This window comes from Mastomys coucha, unplaced genomic scaffold (assembly GCF_008632895.1).
Source record: "Mastomys coucha isolate ucsf_1 unplaced genomic scaffold, UCSF_Mcou_1 pScaffold14, whole genome shotgun sequence".
Lineage (NCBI taxonomy): Eukaryota > Metazoa > Chordata > Mammalia > Rodentia > Muridae > Mastomys > Mastomys coucha.
Genome location: NW_022196896.1, coordinates 130,075,960 through 130,093,589, shown reverse-complemented (window position 1 = coordinate 130,093,589; position 17,630 = coordinate 130,075,960). Strand labels below are relative to the sequence as shown.

The window sequence follows — 17,630 nt, the reverse complement described above, 5'->3', positions numbered from 1 at the left end:
GTGCTCCCCCCCTCTGTTCCCACGTGTCCCCCTGTATGTAGCAGCTTTGCTCGCCCAGACGGCGGCAGTATCGACCAAACACCGAGACTTCTTCTCTTGACGGTTTACTCAGGAAATTTCTTTTTGTGTTAAACAGCTCCTTTAGGTTTCTAAGTGTTACACAGCTCCTTTAGGTTCCTAAGTGTTACAGCTCTTCCAGGTACCCAGGTATTACAGCTCTCCTAGGTTCCTAAGTGTTAACAGCTCTTTTAGGTGTTACGGCTCTTCCTGCCTCCCAGGCGCTGCCCGCCTCCGTGGAATCGCGCTTCTTGCTTCTAGGTGCTGCGGTTCTTCCAGCTTCTGTAGAATGGCCAGCGGTGGCGGAGGCGGCAGCGCTGCTCTTGCTGCTGCTCTTGCCTCGGTGGAATGCCGTGGAAAAATGGCAGAGTGGCATGGAATTGCTGCTGCTCTTTCTTCTGTGGAGTGGCATGGAATGCCCTGACTGCCTGGAGAGCGCCCCTTTATATACCCATACCCAAGCCCTCATGGTTCTCCTGGATTGGTTCCCTGGCAATCGCCTCATTAGCATACACCTGCTTGGGAGGGGCTTGGTAGCACGCACCTACTCAGGTTTGGTGCATGATTGGTTAGCATACACCTGCTCGGGAGACACCTAATTTGCATGAGCCCACTCGGGAGGGGCACCTGCATGAGCCCTCTCCCTCTATCACTGCTGCCGAGCGTCCGAGCTGCTGCCTACACGCCCCCCTGTTCCCACGTGCTCCCCCGCCCTCTGTTCCCCCTTTCACAGCCTTCTTGCGAACTCCTAGCATCTGCTGCAGTTGCCATTTCCTAAACGGCCTCTTGGATATAAATCTCTCTCTCAATGGCATGTCCTACGCTGCCAGGATCATAACATAAATGTGACTGCACCCCTCTTCAACTTGACAGTATGTACTAAGGACGGCTTTCCACGACACAGAAGCTGCAGCTCAGCCAAAGTTGCACAACTTACCGTGATACTGGAAAACAAATAAGAGCAGAAATGAAAGATCCCGTTGGCTGGATTCACTGCTATTAGCCACACAGTCAGCTGATGGCCCAGTGCCTGACGGTAGCCATTGCTTCTTGACAATGGCTTTAGTCTCCTTCAAAAAATGAAGGAATTTCCGTAATCCAGTGAAAGAAACCCTTCCAGCAGACAGGATCAAGAGCAGAATTTTCATGCAGTCATCTCTTTCAAATATAAAAAAATCTAAGCAGCACAAGAGGGACACATTCTTTAGAGTAAGGGTCAGTTCAGTGATAAAGCACAGCATACCCATGGACAATGAAGACCAGCCTAGTAATTTATCCGCTATTCTACTTGGTCTGTTTCTTTATGGCATTAAACTATTTAAAAGTTACTACCTTATACTTAAAGAATTTTACTAAAGAATCTACTTAAACGATATATTTGGATTTCATTATGCATGCTTCTGGGAATCCCCCTGCCTCTGCCTCCCATCTTGTCAGGGGAACCCTGGGATTACGAATGGGTTCCATGTCACATGGACCCAGCTCTTCGTGGACTCGGGGCATTAGAACTCAGCTCCTCACACTTGGGTGGTCAGTTCCTTATCATCTAAGCCACATCCTTAGGCTCCCTGTAAGAAATATTTTCAAGAGTTATGGTCATCTTTGAGTAAGCAGACTGCTACTTGTTTTCAGCCCTTGTTGTAGTATAGTTTTCACGGGTCCCGGAGAGACTGTTCAGTTTTCAGTTTACAGATCTCAGAGTGAGATGATTGCCATGAAAATTGACATTTTAAGGTAAGGTATCTGTGTTGACAGTGGTTAATGTTGTGGTGTTGAGTAGCTGAAGACTGGGACCCGTTGTTGCTATCATCAAGGACTGCCACGTGATCTTAGCACCATAGCTTACCCACGAGAAAGTCCATGCATGAATTCTCATGGCATCACTTCTCCCTACTTCCTCTCCACATACCTCTAAGGACTTTTTATTGTTTGAATATCACTAACTCAGAAGAAATATGAAGAAATGAATGATAAATAAAATGAAGCGCAGAATTAAGATTCTGGATTGTTTTTTGTTTTTGTTTTTGTTTTTTAAATCCAGCATCCTAAGGTAAAGGATTATCTTCTGTATTTGATCCTGATCCCGTGACTCAAGGAGACACTTGAAGACCCTGATCCAATGACTCAAGGAGACACTTGAAGAACCTGATCCCGTGACTCAAGGACACACTTGAAGACCCTGATCCCGTGACTCAAGGACACACTTGAAGACCCTGATCCTGTGACTCAAGGACACACTTGAAGATCCTGATCCCGTGACTCAAGGACACACTTGAAGACCCTGATCCTGTGACTCAAGGACACACTTGAAGACCCTGATCCCGTGACTCAAGGAGACACTTGAAGACCCTGATCCCGTGACTCAAGGAGACACTTGAAGATCCTGATCCCGTGACTCAAGGAGACACTTGAAGATCCTGATCCCATGACTCAAACACACACTTGAAGACCCTGATCCCGTGACTCAAGGAGACACTTGAAGATCCTGATCCCATGACTCAAGCACACACTTGAAGACCCTGATCCTGTGACTCAAGGAGACACTTGAAGATCCTGATCCTGTGACTCAAGGAGACACTTGAAGACCCTGATCCCGTGACTCAAGGACACACTTGAAGACCCTGACCCATGACTCAAGGAGACACTTGAAGACCCTGATCCCATGACTCAAGGAGACACTTGAAGACCCTGATCCCATGACTCAAGGGGAAACTTGAAGATGAATGCAATTATATTTTCCTTCGATTTTCTTCCTCTTCTTCCTCTTCTCCTTCCTCTCCTTCCTCTCCTTCCTCCTCCTCCTCCTCCTCTTCTCCTTCTCCTTCTTCTTCTTTGACACAGATTGCTATGAGTGGTTATTCCTCAGTTTGTCTCATAATCCAGATCTACCAATTTTATGGCTTGTGCCGTCCCTGTAAGATGCTGTGTGAGTGACCATTTTTTGTTGTTAGATTTCAAAGTTGTGTGGATTTTGATAATAGCTAGTGCTTTCTGGAATATTTATGATAAGGTTGGAATAACCTCTACAAATGTAACCAATTGGAGACCTTTTAATTCCATGTCTCTAAAAGAGCAAACGGCTCACTGGCACCCAGTTTGGAGGAATAAACTGGATCTAGAACTCTCAGCTGTTGTTGATGGCCTCTCTTCCTTACAGAAGTGCGTGGGTGTCATTGTGAAACCTGGATCAGTTTCCTTGTTTACACAATTAGGGGAAATGCACAAGACCTCTACCTTATGTGGTCCCTCTTTAGTTTCAAAGGTTTGTAAAAATCAAATTGCTGACAACTGAACCTTTTCTGCGTTTTCAACGAGCCCGAGAAGGCGGTCGCGGTGTGTGAGAGGGTTCAGCCCGTTCTAACTCTAGCTCTTCTCTCTGCGAGCATTGATTTTCAATTCTGACTTTTAACAAATTTCAGCTCCCATGTATTGATGCATCTAGTCTGCTCTTGGCAGGAGCTGTTTTGCTTCTAGCGGGTCTTGCAGTCAACTACGGTGATGGAAAATAGTGCGCTTCCGGCGAGGGAGTGTTTTTTCTGCCATGAGTGGCTGGTACTGAGATGGTTTTCCAGCTACAGCTCAGTGAGCGTGCCCTGGCTTAGATACAACTTGCCAGACATAAAAGAGAACAGAAGAAAGTCTGAGGGTGTCTGGTGTTCTCAGGGGCAGGGCAGGGTGGGGAAAGCATCTCAATTCCTCTGCGGGCCTTGGCCGACCTGTGGAGCATTCATGGTGAGTGTGAGTGAGACTCATTCCTCCCGGAGGTCACTGTATGCCCCTCAGCCACTCTGAAGCTTTCCGGGGAAAGTTAACAAACTTGTTACCGTTTAACACTGGAGAAACAGAAGTTCAACTCAGTTCAACATTTGAATCCAGCTGTTTCAAGTTGGTAATGACCCATGATTATCAGATTTTGCTACTTATTTATTTGTGTAGACAAGTAAAGTAAGACTGAGCTAGGCAGGAGATGGCTGAAAGCAAATGCAGCAGATGTTCCGCAGCATTTACTTAGCAGCAGAGCTAAGGCTCTTGGCAGCATTTCTGACTTGGAAGTCCGTGTCTGTACACTTCAAGCTAGAGGTGTGTTGGTTGGGACTTAGTCTTCCCCGTGTTAGAGAAATTCAGCTGCACTCAGTGACCAGATAGGGCTTCGGTTGCTGCTGTAAGTTTTCCGGAAAAGGGGGTGGGAACCCCACTCTCAGGGCTCGGAAATGATGACCCCAAACACTACCAAGACTCCGACTTGATGCAATCAGCAAGAGGCTCTTTTATTCAGTGCTGGATGAGACTCATTTCCCACGCAGGTGTAGAGGAGTCTGGCCCCAAGCAGAAACTTAAACAGGTCTTTATACCTACACAGTTGCTGGGGCAGAGGGAAGACTAAGGCGAAGGAAAGTACGGGGTGGTCTCTGATTGGTGCTGGCTTGTGCTAGGGTTCATGGGCAGGTTAGCCACCTGGCAATTGTTTGTCATCTTTTTTTTTCTGCCAGGTTGTCCTGGTCTCCTTGTTTCTAGGTTCTGGGAGCTGGTCTTTCATTGTTTCTAGGTTCTGGGAGCTGGTTTCCCACTGAGTTCAGCTAAGGCTAAGTTCCCACAGCACAGTTTGAAAACTTAACCTCTCACTGCACAGGACTAGAAAAACGCTATGACATAGATGCTTGGGTCCTCTGACTTCTGATATGTCACTCCAGCATGTGACTTTCAGAGTTGTTACTACAACGTGGAAGTTCAAATTCTGGCATTAGAATGTATTTCAGGCAGGGGAAGAGGAACAGTGAAAGAAACGAAAGTTCTCTTTTAAAAATTTTTATATATATATGTATACATATATATATATATATACATATATACATATATACATATATACATATATACATATTATTTTTTATTAACCAGAGAAAAATAGCCTAGGATTTTTCTTTGTATGCCTCCTTCTGTATTTTGTCTCAAAACAGTCCCATTATATAGCCTGGATTGGCTGTGACCTTGTATTTCTCCTGCCTCAGTTTATCAAGTGGTAGAATTACAAGTATGTGTCACCCACCTAGTGATAGGATTTTATTCCTATCTCATTGACCAAACCAATGTCACACGGTGCTCTCAATCTACAAGTTAACTTTAAATCAAACGTACTGTGCTATAACTTAGATATAATATATACTTAGATATAATTTCAGTATTTTTTTATATAGATCTGTCATTTTTGACAAACCTACTTATATAATCCATCCAAGACACACAACATCCCTTGCTGAGGGGACAATCTGCACCAAGCATTTTGCCGTCTCGAGTGAAAACCAGGTTTGTTTAAGCAGGCAGCAGTTGGCACCTACCACGGGGAGGCTTAGTGTTGAAGCTCCTAAGAAACAACTTAGGAGAGAAAGAACTGCAGAGCGATCTGGGGTGCCAGAGGAGATGCCGGTACAGTTAAGTGAGCACCAAAGGCTGTGCATGCATGTCTCGGGCTTCTCCGTGTGCACAGTCCGCCATGTTAAAGAGAAAGGTATTTGAAAAATCTGAAATGAGTCCAAAGCTGTCAAATATAAATCAAGTAGGACAATTAGTGTGAAAGCCACCTGAGATCTGTAGGACTCTATTAGTGTATTTAGAATGGTCTTTGTCTCGTAGAAGGCATTCTTCTCTGTACCGCTCATAAACCTATCTTATTAGCATTTATTAACTGTAGAAAGTAATGGGGTGCCGTGGACCAGGAAGCCTTGGTGATCTCTCAACCCACAGGAGAAATCGGGGTCCTGGTAATTAGGTGGGCAAGGAGTCGACGATTGAAAAAATGGCAGACACAAGACAAGGAAGTGCAGGATCTGAATGTATATGTACTTTTCAAAATTGGGCATCAGACCTTTATGGTCATTACAAATGAAAGAAAAGTCAGGTGATGATGGGTCTAAAGTGTAGCACCAGTTGTAGCCCGCACAGTCGTCTTGCCAGCAAGAAGACACGCAGACACTAGGATCCTTCTACAGCAAGCATTTATTGCATCATGAAGAGGAAGACCCCGAGCCACTAATCGGCACTGCTTATATACACCACAGTGCGGCGTGTCCGCCCATGATTGGCTGTTTGCTCATCACCCCATGTGACGCCCAGGATGGGCCATGACTTGGCGCCTTTTCACTCTACGCACATGCGCAAACAGTTGTTTACCAGGAGTCGACAGCGGATGTAGGCGCCATCTTGTCAAGGCGAATGCCTCTCCAGCTCTACTGCTCTCCACACTAAAGCAGCAGCTGCCTCCTCCGGACGGGCCCTGCACCTCCAGGCTCAGAGCACTCAGGCAGCGCAGGGCCCGGCTGAGGGGGGGCAGTGTAGGGAGGTCGTATGGACCGCATGAGGGTAGAGGTTTGAATGCCTCACAGCACAGCTCTCTCGCAGCACAGCTCTCTCTCACATACACTCACTCTCCCTGGGCTCATGGTCTAGCCCATCCTTAGTAAACACCCAACTATGCTAGTCTTCTGGGCTAGCAGAGATATGCCCCAGGGGTCCCATTCTTCCTAATTCTTGGGAGTGGCTCAGCTGCCCTGTGTGACTGAAAATGAGGATTCTAGTTGACCTTGCCCTGGGATTATCAACGTCTATTTAGTAAACTTCAATGCCTGACCTCCCTCATTATCTCCCTAACAAAGCTGGAGCCAATTAGTCTGAATGTGTAACATTCGCTATGAAATTCTAAGCCAGGGTTTGGCTAAGATGTTGGAACATTGATGAAGGTCAGAGGGAAATGTCTAATTTTGTTTAGCTATTAATAAATCGTATCTTGGGGGGCACCTAGCATGCGAGATCTTCCATCGACTAACACAAGGACAAATCTGGGCCACCTCTGAGTTAGGGAATGCCAAAAGATCACTGGAGACTAGCTTCTTTCGAAGCTTTTTGCCTCATGAACTGCTGTCACGCAGACTCGAGTGGAGTGGGTGTGGCAATGGGGGTTCTGTTGTGGGATTTTCATACAAGCACAGAATTGACTTTGATCATATCTACCATTCCTTTGGCCCCTTTCCCAATCCTTTTGCCCCTCCCCCTGCAGGCTTCTGCCCCTTCCCCATAGAAGGCCTATTCTATGCCTCTCTTCCTTCATCATGTCTTTACGGGGCGGGGGGACGGGTGTTCATCTAGATTCGGAATAAAAGGAAAATTTGTGTGTTTGTCTTCCTTAGCCTGGCTTCATTCACTTAATGTGCTGAATGTTTGCATAGGGGAAGCATGATGGACGAGCCGGAGCTGAGTCACCTGATACAGCACAGCAGTGAGATGCAGACGCACTTGTTAAACACCCTGGATGCTAAGTTTATAAAGTACCTAAAGCCAAGGCCACAAATAGCTCTCTATGTGGGCAATTTCACATTGGTGATCTCTTAACTCTCCTTCAACCTGTACAGACTTCATTTGGGTGAACAGAAAAACAATGCCACGGAAGGCGTAATTTATTGAAAACCTTGTTATGTATGAATCTTGATGGCTACCAACTTTCAGTATAAATTCCCACATATATAGATAGCATTTTAAAAAAAAAACCAGCCTGTGATTTTATTCTTTCTCTGTGAAATATATATTTTATTTCAAGGCATTCTACTTTCTAAAAAATTAAAATAGTACTGAGGTTTTGGAATATTTACCAAGATAGCTTGTCATGAAAAGAAAACACTCCTCAAATTGACCCTATTGAACCAGTTTCAGGAAAATGACTCTGAATGTCTTGTAATGACTCAAGGGTACTCCTGAGAGTCACAGCCTTTGACTACCATGTCAGGCAAGAATATGAAGAGGTGGGAATGTTTCACAGTGCTTATGACACCAACACTGTCAGCCCTGTACCATAAATTCATACATCTTCCCAAAGTATCACTCTTCTTTGTAGACTTTTACTATAATTCAGGCCGGTTAGGATCTCTCAGCATTGAAAATAAATATATTTGACAATAGAAACACCCATTTCCTTTGGCATCAATGTTTTGTCACTAAAATAAATTACTATCATTATTTACTAAGGCCTTTATCCCCTGTTCCCAATTCAGGTTGGATTCAGCCCTGGCTTTGTTGGTCCTGGGGGAAGCTGCTAAGTTGAACATGGCCTGCTTGAAAACACTGATGGACCTAGTGACAGATTTCCTTGAGAGCATCTTGTCTGCTCAGAACCAGGTAACACCCTGCAGTGTCGATGTGACAATGGACAGGAATGCAAACATGGTGTTCTTATGGTTACGCAGTTTACATGTCACACTTGAGCACCTGATGTGTACAAATCGGTAATAATTCTAATTAAATATAAAAGTGAATGTTCATTTACCATAATGTCCCTATTTATCACAAACACTTCACCGTTATGTGTATTAACTTTTGCAGTTGTCCATCGCTAGAAAACAAAAGCCAGACGGCAGGGTTAGAACTAGAAAACAAATTAGCATTGTATACTGTTTCATAGGTGTGTTTATCACCGGAATTCAGCCCTTAACTCATCTCTTGATATTTATCCTTTCTTCCTCTTTTTTTCCCCCTGAATGTATGCTGTCACCATGTATGCATCTGTTTACACATATACAAACATTATTGGCCAGGTTCCACATGTGAGGGAGAAAGTGTAAAATTCAGTGTGAGGCTACACAGCTCCAATTCTCAATGGCCATTCTAACCATATAGAAGCTCATTAAGATATGTAGATTTGGTTGTGACTAATTTTGGTGTGTGGTTTCTTTGGTATGTAAATTATTTATGATAGCATTTATAAACATGTTTGAAAATTTTACCTATTAGAGGAAAGGGGATCATTTCATCCTGTATCGTTGACTATTAAGCTTGTTTCTAAGTTTTAACAGTTAACAATATTGAACTCGAATCCTTTTTAATTTTTATTTTTTAAACCATCTCATATATGAATGCAGCGCATCACCATCCTATCAATGCTAATTGCCCTACCTCTCTTACCCTTCCCATCATGCTCACCCTTTCTATTTTCTGTCATTTTTTCTCTCTCCTCTTTATCTTTGATTTTCCTTTTCTTTTTCTTTTTTTTTTCTTTTTTCTTTTTGGTTTTAACTGAAAATACAAATCTATACAATATATTCTGATTATGGTTTTCCCTTCCCCAAGTACTTCCAAATCCTTCCCACTTCCCTATTTACCCAACGCCACACTCTTTCTTTTTAGAAAGCAAATGAACCAAAGCCAACCAACCGACCAACCAAAGTTAAAAAAAAAACAAAACAAAATCTCAAAGCACACAAGAAACATACCAACCAGCCAGCCAACCAAACAACCTACCAAAAATAAAAACTCTTAAAGAAAGTACACAAGAGCCGGGCAGTGGTGGCACACACCTTTAATCCCAGCACTTGGGAGGCAGAGGCAGGTGGATTTCTGAGTTTGAGGCCAGCCTGGTCTACAGAGTGAGTTCCAGGACAGGCAGGGCTATACAGAGAAACCCTGTCTCGAAAATCCAAGAGAGAGAGAGAGAGACAGAGAGAGAGAGAGAGAGAGAGAGAGAGAGAGAGAGAGAGAGAGAGAGAGAGAGAGGAGAGAGAGAGAGAACACAAGAAACATACTAACCAACCAACCAACCAACTTATCAACCAATTAACAACAACAACAAAAAACCCACTCTCAAAGAAAGTACACAAGAAACGTAACACACACAAATAAACCCATAAAAACAAAAAAATTGAAACCATAATATATAAACAAAACATGTAGGTTTCTGATTGTGTGTGTATGTATGAAATATAAAGTAACCAAATAATAGAAGAAGAAAATGCACCGAGGCAGCCCTACAGCACCAGGAATGGGTTACGTCTAATTGAGTTGTTGGCCAAAGAGCTCCCATAGAACCCCTGAACAGCTCAGACTATTGCCAAATTTATGGGTTGCTCTCCACAAGCTGAATGCCATGGAGCAGGTATCTGCTGAATTAAACACCTAATTATATAAACCCCAGTGGAGGGTTTGCCGCCCGCCTCAGTGGTTCGCATTCCGAATGAAAGAGACACACACACAGCCTTATATTTTGATTTGCTTTAGACAGCTCAACCGCTGGGCCACGGCTTCACCACCACGAGGTTAATCTGAGCTATTGCTTACTAAGTTCTGTGTTTTATCTTGGCTGCTCTGGACCCAGAAGGCTGCCCAGCTGGGCCTCGCTCTCCCGGCTCCTTCACATGGTGAAGGCTCCTGCACTCTTCAGGGGCATGGGAAATTTCAGAATCTGCCCCCCCCCCGCCCCCCCGCTGTCCTTTCTGGCTATTGGCTGTCGGCATTTGTATTTACCAATCAGAACCATCTGGGGGCAGGATCCCAGAAGCTATGTGTAGACACTCGTGTAAACAGTTTTGGAGACCTAAATCAACATTAGAATATAAACAATACGGCAGCTGCTTAATTCCACTCATTTTCCTGGCCCTCTGGGCCTCTCACCTGCCCCCTCCATCCTACCCCTTTCCCCCCTCCCAACCAGATCCCTCTCTTCCTCTGCTTCCCATGATTATTTTGTTCCTCCTCCTAAGTGAGATTGAAACATCCTCACTTGGGCCTTCCTTCTTGTTTAGCTTCTTTGGTTCTGGGTGGTGCATCATGGGTATTTTGAGCTTTTGGGCTTATCAGTGAATACATACATGTCCTTTTGGGTGTGGGTTACCTCACTCAGGATGATATTTTCTAGTTCCACCCATCTGCATGCACAATTCATGATGTTGTCATTTTAAATATTTGAATAATATTCCATTGTGTCAATGAACCACATTTTCTATATCTACTTGGTTGAGTGACAACTGTGTTGCTCCCAGCTTCTGGCTATTATGGATAAAGCTGCTATGAACATGGTGGAGCACGTATCCTTGGGGTACGATGGAGCATCTTTTGGGTATATGCCCAGGAGTGGTGTAGCTGCGTCTTCAGGTAGAACAAGTTCCAATTTTCTTGTATGCAGCAGAATGATGGATCCTGATAATATATCCAGTCTCCTAGCCTGTGTCTTTTTATTTGGGAATTGAGTCCATTGATGTTGAGAGATATTAATGACCAATGTTTTTTAGTTCCTGTTATTTTGTTGTTGGAGGTGGTATTATGTGTGCATGATTCTCTTCTTTTGGGTTTGTTGTGAGATGATTAGTTTCTTATGTTTTCTTGGGTGTAGTTATCCTCCTTGTGTTGGAGTTTTCCTTCTAGTATCCTCTGTAGGGCTGGGTTAGTAGAAAAGTATTATTTAAACTTGGTTTTGTCATGGAATATCTTGGTTTCTCCATCTATGGTGATTGAGAGTTTTGCTGGGTATAGAAGTCTGGGCTGGCATCTGTGGTTTCTTAGGATCTACAAGACCTCTCTCTGGGATCTTTGGGCTTTTAGAGTCTCTGTTGAGAAGTCAGGTGTAACTCTGATAGGTCCGCCTTTATCAGTTACTTGGCCTTTCCTCTTTGCAGCTTTTAATATTCTTTCCTTGTTCTGTCCATTCAGTGTTTTGGTTACTATGTAGTGGGAGGATTTCTTTTCTGGTTCCATTTATTTGGTGTTCTACAGGCTTCTTGTACATTTATGGCCATCTCTTTCTTTAGGTTAGGGAACTTTTCTTCTATGATTTTATTGAAGATATTTTCTGGTCCTTTGAATTGGACATCTTCAGTGTCTTCTATTCCTATTATTCTTAAGTTTGGTCTTTTCATTGTGTCCTTAATTTCCTGGATGTTTTGGGTTGGGAGCTTTTTACACTTTGTATATGTGTCAGTATCTTTTATGCTATCTTCTATACTTAAAATTCTCTTTCTATCTCTTGTATTCTGTTGGCGGTGCTCTTGTCTGTAGTTCTTGTCCTCTTTCCTAGGTTTTCCATCTCCAGGGTTGCCTCCATTTGTGATTAATTTATTGTTTCTACTTCAATTTTTAAGTCTTGGGCCATTTTGTTCAATTACTTTACCTGGTCGATTTTATTTTCCTGTATTTCTTTAAGGGATTTGTTTTCTCTTTAAGGGATTCTACCTGTTTATCTGTGTTTTCTTGTATTTCTCTAAGGGAATTATTTATATTCTCCTTAAAGGCCTCTATCATCTTCATGAGATAGGATTTTAGGTCAGAATCTTGCTCGTCAGGTATGTTGGAATATCCAAGGCTTGCTGTGGTAGGACTGGGCTCCGATGGTGCCATATTGTACTGGTTTCTGTTGATTATGTTCTTGCTCTTGCCTGTGCCATCTGGTTGTCTGCAGTGTTGACTAGCTTGGGTGTCTCAGATTGAAGCAGGCCTCCCCAGAGGCAGGTGGAGCTGTGTGACCTGTGTTAGAATAGGCCTCCTAGGAGGCAGGCAGTGCTGTCTCTGGTTAGAGCAGGCCTCCTGTGTCCCTGGTTAGATCATTCCTCCTGGGAGGCGAGCAGGGCTGTGGGGTTGGGGATTGGGCCTCCAGCCTACCACGGGTGCAGGTGGAGGTGCAATAGATTAATTTATCTTTCATGGATTGCTAAAGAGACTGAGAGCTTGCTTCCTAACATATATATTAGTTACTTATATTTCTGAACTATTTTTAATAAAACATACTCATCAAAAACTAAGTTTAATGAGTGCATTTAGAAATTTTAATTAGTTTTACCACAACTGCATAACATTTGAATAAATTATTTTTGTTACAGTTATACCATACATCCTGTTTCTAAGCCAGGCAGAATGTAGCTCAATTCTCTAATGTGCACTTTTGATTTTTTTTTTTTGTTGTCTCAGGAAGAGAACTATGACATACGCATTTCCTGGGCCTCAGATATTATCTTCACATATACAACAATTATTGCAGAAGTCTGTCTGTATGCAGCTACCTCTGACCTGAGGAAAACGGCTTTGATTGGGTTCTGTGGCTGTAAAAGTCTGCAGCAGGATATCTCCCTCACAGACAAATCTGAAGAGCTGCCAAAATTGGATGGAGCAAGCATTTTAACTCTTCTGAAGTACTTCTCTTCCAGACTCTCTAATGATTGTAAGTAATGCACTTTTCATTTCACCGAATAATATTTTCTAAGCCTCCCTGCTTTCTACGTATAATAACAACTTTTCACAAAATGCTTACGTATAAATATGAATAATAGCTTTTAGTTCAGTAAGACTTCCTAGGGAAAGTATTTTATAAAATGGATTTTTTTTTTAAAGAAAAATCAGTAATTGTAAGACGGCTGATATCTAAAATAAGCCTGGGAGGTTTCTGGTTCCAATCACGTAATTTCAAGCTTAAGATGACCGAGGTGGTGGCGGGATGCGTTCCCTCTTCACTTCTGCTCTTTCCTAAGGAGTTTTCCTCTCCATTCCTCCAAACACCTGCCTTTTCTCTCCTCCTCTCCTGCTCTTTTTCTATCAAGAAATTTCTCTTCAATTACTCTGTCATCATTGTCGTTGTCACTATTGTTATATTTTGCTACAGAGTTTCAGTTTGTCCAGACACCAAGCATCTTCGTGCCTCAGCCTCCCGATACTGGGGCTCAGGCTAGTGCCCACACACTCAGCTTTCACTCACTGTACTTCACTCCTGACTCCACACCTACCTCAAATGCCAAATCTAAAAACTACCTTACTACCATGATTCTTGAGACTAATGGAATCACTAATATTACTTTTAAAAGAGGGACCCTGATTTGAGAAGATCTTTTAAGTTGATGGAACTTCACAGATAGAACAAACGTCATCCAAAGTGATTACTGGTGTAGTCTCTTGGACTGGATTGCCTGTTAATTTCAATAGTTGGGCCAGGTGCTGCCCCTTTACCATCTGGCACATGCTGTTCTGTTGTCAGGCAATCACACCCCTGCAGCAGTGCCATCAGCAGACCTATGGAGCACCTTCTAGGCAGGTGGTCATGGGTGGTATAATAAAGCTAGTGAAATAGCCAGGAAGCATATGGCTCCTTCATGGTTTCTGCTTCAGGTCCCTCCCCGCCTTGAGTTCCTGCCCCAACTTTCCTCCAGGACAGTGCCCTGAAGTACAATATGAAGTAAACTCTTTTCTCCCCTATGCTGCTTTTGGCCAGAATCTTAGGTATATATATCTATCTCACATATTATATATATTTTATATATTATATATGTATAATTTTATTATCAAAGATACCTGATGACTTTCATGTTTGCCTTAGTCACCATCCTATTGTTATGAAGTGACACCATGACCAAAACAACTCTTATAAAGAAAGCATTGAAAGGAGCTTAGTCCATTGTTATCACAGTAGTGGGCATGGCAGCACACAGGCAGACAGGGTCCTGGGGAAGTAGCTGAGAGTTCTACATCCTCATCTGCAGGCAGCAGGAAGGAGGAGAGGCACTGGTCTTTTGAAACCTCAAATCCCACCCTTGTGACACCCTGTCTAATCCTTTTACTCCTGTCAAACAGTTCTACTCCCTGGTGACTAAGCATTCAAATATATGAGCCTATGAGGCCATTTTAGCTAAAACCAAAACAATCCTATTTTTATCTTATTCACATACTCTATATGTGTATATGTAGTTTAATTACAAGGCCTTTTTATGTTGACAACTTCTGTTCTCACTTAAAACACATCATTTTGTAGATACCGATTATTTTTATTACATTCATAAACTGCCACCTTTTCTTTTCTTTTTCTCCTTCTTTTTCTTCTTCTTTTTCTCTTTCTTTTTCTTTTTTCTCTGAGACAGGGTTCCTCTGTGTAGTCCTGGATGTCCTGGAACTCACTCTGTAGACCAGGCTGGCCTCCTCAGAAATCCACCTGCCTCTGCCTCCCAAGTGCTGGGATTAAAGGTGTGCGTCACCACTGTCTGGCACACCTTTTCGTTTTTTAACTTTATAATATTCTAGTTTTCTTAGTTCATGGTGCCATTTTATTTCCCTTTTTAAAGTAACACTCATCTTCCTCATCATTTACATATTTAACTAGAGTAAGTGAATCTGAGCCTTGGTGTAATCTAACAGTCTCTGTTCAGTGAGTTAAACTTGACCTGGGTGTGTGTGTGTGTGTGTGTGTGTGTGTGTGTGTGTGTGTGTCCCAGGAAACAACTGCTCTGCTGTTGCATGCTGTGGCTATCTGTGAGACAATCGTTAGTAAGCAGTGTGGCCTTGGCGCTCTCTCTCATTCAGGTTGAGACTCTTTGGAGCTGGCAAGCATTTCACCTCAGAGCAGGTGAAATGTGTTTCCCTACACATGCTCACACACATAAACAAGCTTGTACGCTGAATTACATGCCTGAGTACATGCCACAAATATGTCTATATCTGTCCATGGTGACATTTTGATACACGCAGCTCTCTGCCAGGAGAGAGAAGAATTATCAATACATCAAATGTGTGTAATTAATTATCCATTTGACATTTAAAAAGTAACTGTCACACATCACAACTAGATGTAATAAATTCAAAATTCCTCATGCAATAGTCCATTAATAACTAGAAAATATACAGTATCTTCATGTCTTATAAGGAAAGACTCCACAAAACAGAGAAATCTCAATTTTAAAAGACACAATTAGATAATTCACAGCAAGATTTTGTGAGATCAGTGCATAAGAATTGGTTAACATTAAAATACACATGAAGGCTGGAAGAGATACACATGTTTTAGAGTGGAGAGGATAATAAAAGAAATCCCCGTCCCCCGCTTCCCCACCAGCGAGACACCGAGATGCAGATCGATGCAAAAGCAAGAGGTTTATTTTCCGGTGCATGGGGTTGACCCTCAATCAGTCCCTTGAGATGAGAAGGTGACCCTGAATGGCTATTGCACACAGTTTTTATACTTTTTAGGGGCACAGGTTACATTAGCAAGGCTTCAGTTCAAACTTATTGGCTAAGCATATTGACCTTTAAATCTATTGGCTAACAAGCATGACACCCATTTGAACTCTACCTGGGACTTTCCAGAGGGTCAGGTAATTATCAGTCAGTACGTTCTGAGAATATTTTTATTGAAGAATGTTCCTGTGGGTGGAGAGTAGAACTTGGCCTAGCCTTGACCTCAGGCAGGAGCGGAAGCTGTAAGGAGGGTGTGGGACTGGGAAACCCCTTAGGGTCCTCAAAAGTACCTACAGCATCAAGTGTGAGATGGGTTGGCTAGCTCTCCAGGTTGCAGCAGGTGCTCTCTATTTCCTTACACTAGAGCTTCCGTGTGGGCCTAGAAGTCCTGGAACAACTTCACATGCCAGGAAAACACCCTTGGCAGCTCAGGAGGAACCATTCTACGTTCTGTTTCTTTGTTCACTTACTGCAGGCTTGAGCTGGGCGGAGAGTCCTGCAAACTGTAGGAGAGGTGGAAGGGAGTGTTTTCAGTTCAGAGTGGGCAACACTAAGTGGGAATCGTAAGTGTAATCGTAAGTGTAGTTCCATTTCCAGCCCTAAGTTAACAGCTAAATTCTGGGGCCCATGCGACTGTGCTGTGCTCAGCAAACAAAGGGCAGGCTTTCCTGTCTCTGTCAGCACCTCTTCGGTGAGATGTAGTCTGTGAAGTCTGTAGACAACAGTTATAGATCTGAGAGGCAGAGAGGCAGAGAGGAAGAGAGACAGAGAGGCAGAGAGGCAGAGAGGCAGAGAGGAAGAGAGAGAGGTAGAGAGAGAGGCGGAGAGAGAGGCAAAGAGAGAGAGAGGTAGAGATGCAGAGAGGCAGAGACACAGGCAGGGGGATTTCTGTGAGTTCAAGGCCAACCTAGTCTACAGAGAGAGTTCCAGGACAGTGAACTATGCAGTGAAATCCAGTCTCAAAAGAATCCAAAACAAAAACAAAAACAAAAAACAAACCCAAACAAACAAACAAAAAACAAAAACCAACAAAAATGCCAAGAGAAACCTGGTAATGTTCAGGTGGAGAAATTCCCAATTTCATAGTCTTCAAACACACATACACATAATGCCACATCACTTCATAGTCTTTTCAGTGCAAACACACACACACATAAAGCCACATCACTACAATTCGGACATCTGCCCTTTACTATACATTGTATTATTTCTAAATTATTGAGTATTGTAGGAATGCTGTTTTCAAACAGATCTCAGGACTTGTGAGCCTGTAAATCCATCGCCTCTTGCACCCACCACCCTGCTCTGTCTTCTTGCACCCACCACCCTGCTCTGTCCTCTTGCACCCACCACCCTGCTCTGTCATTCGGAGTTTAACTTTGTCATTGCTGACCCTTTCCTTTGTAAAAATTGACAGAAGAAATGATTTCTATGACATTCTCATCCATAAATGTTGCCACCACAGCTCCATAATTCTCATAATACTCACTCCGCGCCTCACTTTGTCCTCTCCGCAACTACCGTCCTCCTCTTCCACCCTCATTTCTCTTTCATATGTATAACATTTGTATATATAATATATGTACACACATGAAAATAGATAAATATGTACAAAATATGTAAACATATGTGAATTATATAAACATGTATGAAATGAATAAGCATATAGATGAAATATAAATAAAATATAAAAACATCAGTGAGCTAGAAATAATATAGTATTTCAAGCATTTAGAGAGCTAAAGTAGGTTCTAACCAGTAACTTCATAATAGAATATCAGCAAAGAACAGAGAGGAGGTTTCCTGTCATATATATAAATGTATGTATATATATATAT

At 42.9% G+C, this 17,630-nt stretch overlaps 1 protein-coding gene across 7 annotated transcripts in view; it reads left to right on the top strand.

Moving 5' to 3' along the window:
- Tmem232 (transmembrane protein 232) overlaps positions 1-17,630 on the top strand; it is a 278,672-nt gene that overhangs the window by 91,513 nt on the left and 169,529 nt on the right. For all 7 annotated transcript variants that reach the window (XM_031368600.1, XM_031368597.1, XM_031368596.1 and 4 more), the window contains 2 exons: positions 8,094-8,217; positions 12,769-13,018. In XM_031368600.1, coding sequence (XP_031224460.1) covers positions 8,094-8,217; positions 12,769-13,018 — 374 coding nt within the window. The remainder of the gene's footprint in view (positions 1-8,093; positions 8,218-12,768; positions 13,019-17,630) is intronic.